Source organism: Rhamphochromis longiceps, linkage group LG11 (assembly GCF_057381845.1).
Source record: "Rhamphochromis longiceps isolate RC_006_pf linkage group LG11, R_longiceps_female_GT1.1, whole genome shotgun sequence".
In the NCBI taxonomy this organism is placed as follows: domain Eukaryota; kingdom Metazoa; phylum Chordata; class Actinopteri; order Cichliformes; family Cichlidae; genus Rhamphochromis; species Rhamphochromis longiceps.
Genome location: NC_140567.1, coordinates 21,430,476 through 21,436,192, shown reverse-complemented (window position 1 = coordinate 21,436,192; position 5,717 = coordinate 21,430,476). Strand labels below are relative to the sequence as shown.

The window sequence follows — 5,717 nt, the reverse complement described above, 5'->3', positions numbered from 1 at the left end:
ATGTACAAAGGCAAAACTGCAAAAAACTGTCTTGTCTTGTGGCCTAAATGTGTGAGATAAATGAAGACTGTATAAAATATGCTTGGCACAATATATTGTATATCGATGACCTTTATTTAACTGGCCGCAGGTTGTATCTTAAACAAACATTACAAGTAATTGTTTTAATGTTTTTGGAAGGCAATCTTAAGTGTATGTGACCTAAACTGAAAATTCACCCTCACAACTTACATATAACAATGCCACAAAAAAGAAAAAAAAAAAAAAAAAAACAATCACAGAGAGATGCCAAATGATTTTTTTTATTGTACAAAAGTGGTTAAAATACAAGGCATAGATGAGGAAATGCTGGGTCTGTTTTGACAAGTAGAGGCAAGAGCACAATGACTGATCACTGGTTAATCATTTAAACTTAAACACAACTATAAAAAAAATAAGGGAAAATAATACGTACTATGTATATGTGTCACTGACACTAAAGTTCAGTGTTCTGTTGCATAACATTTTTGGTACAAATATCTACTTGCTAGTGTGGGTGATCTACCTACATTTGACATTTACTGGGTGCTTTGTTAAAAAAAAAAAAAAGCCTGCACACTGATCCAGATGAATCATCAAATTACAAGCAATGACCACTGTTAATGAGTATTGCCTGTTCCTTTGACTGAATTAACTCCCACATGTAAAAGCAGCATCAAAAGCAGATGTGAAGGACAGTATGTCTGTTTCAGTCTGTGATCGTATTAAAAGGAAAATGATGCCATAGGGGGGGAAAAACCCCAACAACTATAAAATAAGATTAGTCACCATGGTCAGTGGAAATGTACTGTTAGCAAACATCAAACAGTGGTAAATCTTTCATTATGAACACACACAGTTCCTTCCAAAATATAAACATAGGACTTAAAGCCTGCTTTGTATCATCAAAATTCATCCAAAATTGTAGTACAGCAAAAAGTGGTTATCACCTCAATGTGCTCCACAGCAGTTCGAGCAGCAACTTCTCTTCTGGAAAACTGAATAAATACCTTTTCTGGCCCGAGTCAGGCCAGGAGATCAATATCTCTTTAAGAGCTGCTTTTGGCTGGGAGGACATTATTCTCAAAGTGTCCCTGGTTGGTGATGTTCCCTGCTGGGTAGTATCTGGCCACCACAAAGGAAGAACCATCTGATGCAATGGCTTTACCGACACCCAGCTGTTTAGTGCTCTTCCACACCATTGCTGTGAAATGGCCTAGGCGACATATAAAAGGAGAAATGATGAATAGAAAGAAATTAGAAAGGCAAAATCTGGACCACGTAAGAGAGAGAGAAACGTGCTTTTACTGTAGTGAACAGTTGAGGCTAAGTTCACACGCTCTTCAGTTTATCCAAATATTTGCAGACACAGGAATTTTAATTCCTCTCTCATTCATCGCTTCGAAATCTCTCCTCTTGCCTCGACCGCTTTAGTCCTTTCTTAAGGGAACTTTGCATGACTCAGTGTGAATCACTGCGATGGCCTACTAGTGATCTGCTTCATGTGTGATTAAGTTACACCAGCTCATGTACACTGGTGTCTGAGGCTATGGGAAACCATCTGGAGGAATTAAGGCACAGTGGATGTGACATGCAGGGTTAGAAGTGATGCATAGGATTGTAATTTCCCCTCAGTTTCTCCTTGGCTGGTCACAGTCAAGCAGTTGCACGTTGTCTGAGGTGTGACATCAGCACAAGAATAACAACAACCTTCTCCATGCCTGAATAAATGTGACACTGAGAGGGAGAAACTGACATCGAGTAAACAAAAAAACGACAAAGAAACAGAGAAAACAACAAACTGGAAAAAAAGAAGATGAAAAAAGACAGTTAGAGATAGATGTGCATGAATCTCACCGGTGCCAGAGGAGAAACCGGGACGGTTGAAGTTGTACTGTTTCACTTCATCATACCAGCGGTCTGCCACATCCTTACCTGCACATGCAAACAACTGGCTTGAACTTAAAGGAAAATCAAATTAGCCTTGTGTCACACAGTAAGCAGAAAGCACTCTACAAATCCTCCTTAAGCTCCTGCTTACAGTGCTGCACTTTTTGTCACGCTGTGCCTCACTGTGTGTGTATCTTGTGAAATACACCGGTCTGTGCTGACATATTTCTGCACTGAGTCATAGTATCTGAAGTGGAAGGGAAATGGATCCCAGCTGTTCACTTGCAGGGTTTGGCAGACACCACAGAGGATCTAATTTAGGCTTCACAGGCTAAAATAATGCATCTGTGGAAGAAGGTGTCTTATTAGATTTTCCTGCCACATTCTCACAGAAACCTACATGTACAGGACATCTGAATTACTGTAAAGTTTAGACAAATTCAAATGCAGAAAATAACCTGTCTGGTCATACGAGGCCCAAGCCAGGTTTTCGCCACAGCTCCCTCTACTGGACTCCACGCTGTGTTTTAGGATCCGTGTGCTGGCCAGACTTTCAGCATAACTGTAAAGAGAGACAAAGAAAATTGTACAGTGTACTGCTTGAGTTAATTCCCATTTATACTTTGGGTGATGCATGTGTGGATGCACACTTTAAAAAGTCCAAGTCTTCATCAGTAAATTGAAGAGCTAGGAAAAAAGGAAAGAAATTTCGCTTGTCATGTCAGAGACTTCTTCAGTTCTAAAAACAAACAGTGAACAGTCTCCAGATATTTTGGAGATGGCCGTTGTCAGGCAAGGTGTGAGTGGGGGTTGAAGCACCTGGTAAGGGATCTCAAGACTGGACTATCAGTCTCTTCCTAGGTGCTTCGACCCCCCCCCACTCAAAATATCTGCAATACTCCAGCTTTTGCTTTAAAAACTGAAGGAGCCTGTTGGATGAAAGGTCTTAGACGAGATGTTTTCTTCTTAAATAAGTCTAGTTTCTTTCTTTTTGAAAAGCTCAAAGGACTACCTGGATGATTGGGAACTTATACAGACATATTTCATCAAGAATAATTTCAAGAGCTTTCACATTTTTAAAGCTTGCTGCAATATCCTGCTCTCCACTTCTACAAGAAACAGAACAACAACCTTAAACCTGTGGGGCAGAAACAGAAACCATTTCCTCTGTAAACAATCTGGGTTAGCCCAACCCTTGGATCATTTCAAGGGGTCAAAATAAATTTTCATAGACTAATTTGATGTTGTAAAGTCATAAAGTTAACTCACTACAAACATATAGGAGTAACTGCTGTCCTATGAACTTTGTAGTGATATAATTCAGGAGTAGTGTCCAGATTATTCTAATTTATAATCAATTCCAAGGTAGTTTCTACAGTTTTCACATGTTAGCATAGCTGTTCATATAGGTGTGCAGTGGCCTGATTGACCCACACAATGTGCTGTGGATCCAGAATACATGTTAAATTCTTCCTTGTCGAGGTCATTTGGGGTTTTTGGATGAAAAGAAAAACATATGTTGTGGAAGCAGTGAGATCTGTTATCCATTTTGGCTGAACTGTGCTTTAAACTTAGTTTATTTATGTTTTTCATACACAAATCATGTCCAAGACACACAGCGTGTAAGAGCTGTGTGCCCAGTCAGTTTACACAAAGAGTGAGACAGACCCCATTCGTCGAGTTCCAGTGAACTGAGTTTTCCATGCAAGCATCAGATTATCTCAAAATTCCAATACTGATATTGGAATACTGATAGATATTACAGTTAAGTTCATACATGGCTTTTAAAATAATACTGTCATTTTAATTGTGCTTCAAATGTTCCTGTGAGGGATCACACAACTGAAGAGGTTTTTAGCACCATGTTATTGTTGCTTTGCACCATCACACATGTTCAAGAAAATGGAGAAAGACTTTTATGACAGCTGCCTCGGTCCTTCCTGACAGCGGTGGACAAGCTGACATACTCGAGAGATTTAACTCTCTTGTGGAGCTTCTCTAAGAGTCTAGTGGAAATGAAGCTTTATTCAAACTTCATTTGAATAAAATGCTAATGCAGCTGCAATTAGTGACAACAAATTGTCAACAAAACCTGTAATTACAATGAAAACAAACCAAACACCCAAGATATATTTTTTATAATTTGTGGTTATTGCATCTGACAGGCTACGCTGGAACTGTCACTGTTATCTGGAGCAGTTTGACAGTGACTAGTATGTGCAGTCCTTGCTAATTAGGTTTCTAATTTGATCTGTTTGTGCATTAACCCACCGGGCAGCCTCTTTGCTCAACTTGCTGCTCAACTTTAGCGGAGGAGCCTGGTGCTTCATCCTGTAGTCGTTGTGGCACCGCAGCACCTCCTCAGCAAACTGCTTTGAGGCTGGGAGACAAACAGGACAGACAGGAAGACTAAGTCAGCCTCTGACAAAACAGACGTAATGATGCAACATGAAGACTCGGGGAAGGTTGTAGAATACAAACTCAAGCTGAAACCTACAGCCTGAGTGACCTCAGATAGCGAGTACCAACTTGGTGACAGGTGATGAAGTAGAAAACATCATCTGGATCAGCCCCCTCCCCCATACCACCACTGGTGCCTATCACTCATGGGGCTTTTCATGAGTCTCACAGTCTCTTGAGCACTCACACAATAGGCACATTGAAACAGCCCCGCAGAAACAACAAGGCTGAGAGAAAGCATGCAGCACCACTATTAAGCTTACCTTACAATTTAGTGCCATCAAAGAGGACAGTAAATTAATAACGGAAAAGGACATCGGACAGAAACTAGATTTAGACTTCTGTATGTGGTCTGTTCTAATTTTAAAAGAGCATTGCCCACAAATGCAGACAGTAAACAAACATGGCTCTTGTACAGCTACATGGGGACAAAGTTCAGCCAACAATAAACATCAAAAGCTTCAGGGTGTAATATCTGCTTACCTGATTTTCCCATGTTGCTGACACAGGAAGCCTTCAAGTAAGATCAGGAACAAGCTTAGAGCAAACTAGAAGCAGCCTCTCCTCTGTGCTGTTTTCAGACTCAACTCTCTCACTGTTACTTTCTCTTTCTTAAGTGCAGTGTAATGCTGGCACTCTGACAGTGCTTCTAATGCATTTATTTCTTGGTTTTTCCTGTCTCATTCTACCGTGAACTCACATAAACTTTTGCAGTCTTCCCCTTTAGCTCTATCGGGATGTAACAATTATTGCTCAACTATTCCTCTTTTTCATTTGTCCCTCCTTTGGCCACACACCATACTATCTGCATGCCCTACTTCTTCCTTTCTGGCCTAGAGAAGCACACACCCAAGCAGGGGAGCCCCTGCAGTCACTGGTGACATCATCTCTGTGAGACACATGCCCATATATGGCTCTGAACTCCTAATATTCAGGAAAACATTGCCCCTGGTAGCCCTGTACTTCTTTTCTCACAATCTACATGTTCATGATGAAGAATTAAGCTAAATAGTGTGCACTAAGGACAATAAATGTCTTTCACTTTCACTACTGGGAACTCGTTTAATACCCCGAGGATCAATATGTTCCATTGTTATTCCCAGTGCACCCAAATGAAAATGAGCGATTCCTTAATTCCCTCCCTGGATTGAAATTAGTAACTGACAAATTTCCCCTTGAAACAAAGTGATTCAATATTCATCATGCTACAGAAAAGCTGCAGAGCTTTTGCTATGTTACCACCACACTTTATCCATGTCTTCTACCAAAGATATTTGTCATTTCAAAATAAATAATAAAAGCAGGGCTGGCTTGCAGCAAAACCTCACATAGAATTACCTCATATTTTA

General features: G+C 40.3%; 1 protein-coding gene across 1 annotated transcript; it reads right to left on the bottom strand.

Moving 5' to 3' along the window:
• Nucleotides 1–575: 575 nt before the first annotated feature.
• On the bottom strand, nucleotides 576–5,214 carry glipr2l (GLI pathogenesis-related 2, like). Its single transcript, XM_085422835.1, has 5 exons — nucleotides 4,852–5,214; nucleotides 4,180–4,288; nucleotides 2,367–2,470; nucleotides 1,876–1,953; nucleotides 576–1,234 (listed from the first exon to the last, which is right to left on the bottom strand). The coding sequence occupies exons 1-5, from the start codon at nucleotides 4,862–4,864 to the stop codon at nucleotides 1,068–1,070; spliced, it is 471 nt and encodes a 156-aa protein (XP_085278961.1). The 5' UTR covers nucleotides 4,865–5,214; the 3' UTR covers nucleotides 576–1,067.
• Between the last annotated feature and the right edge of the window lie 503 nt (nucleotides 5,215–5,717).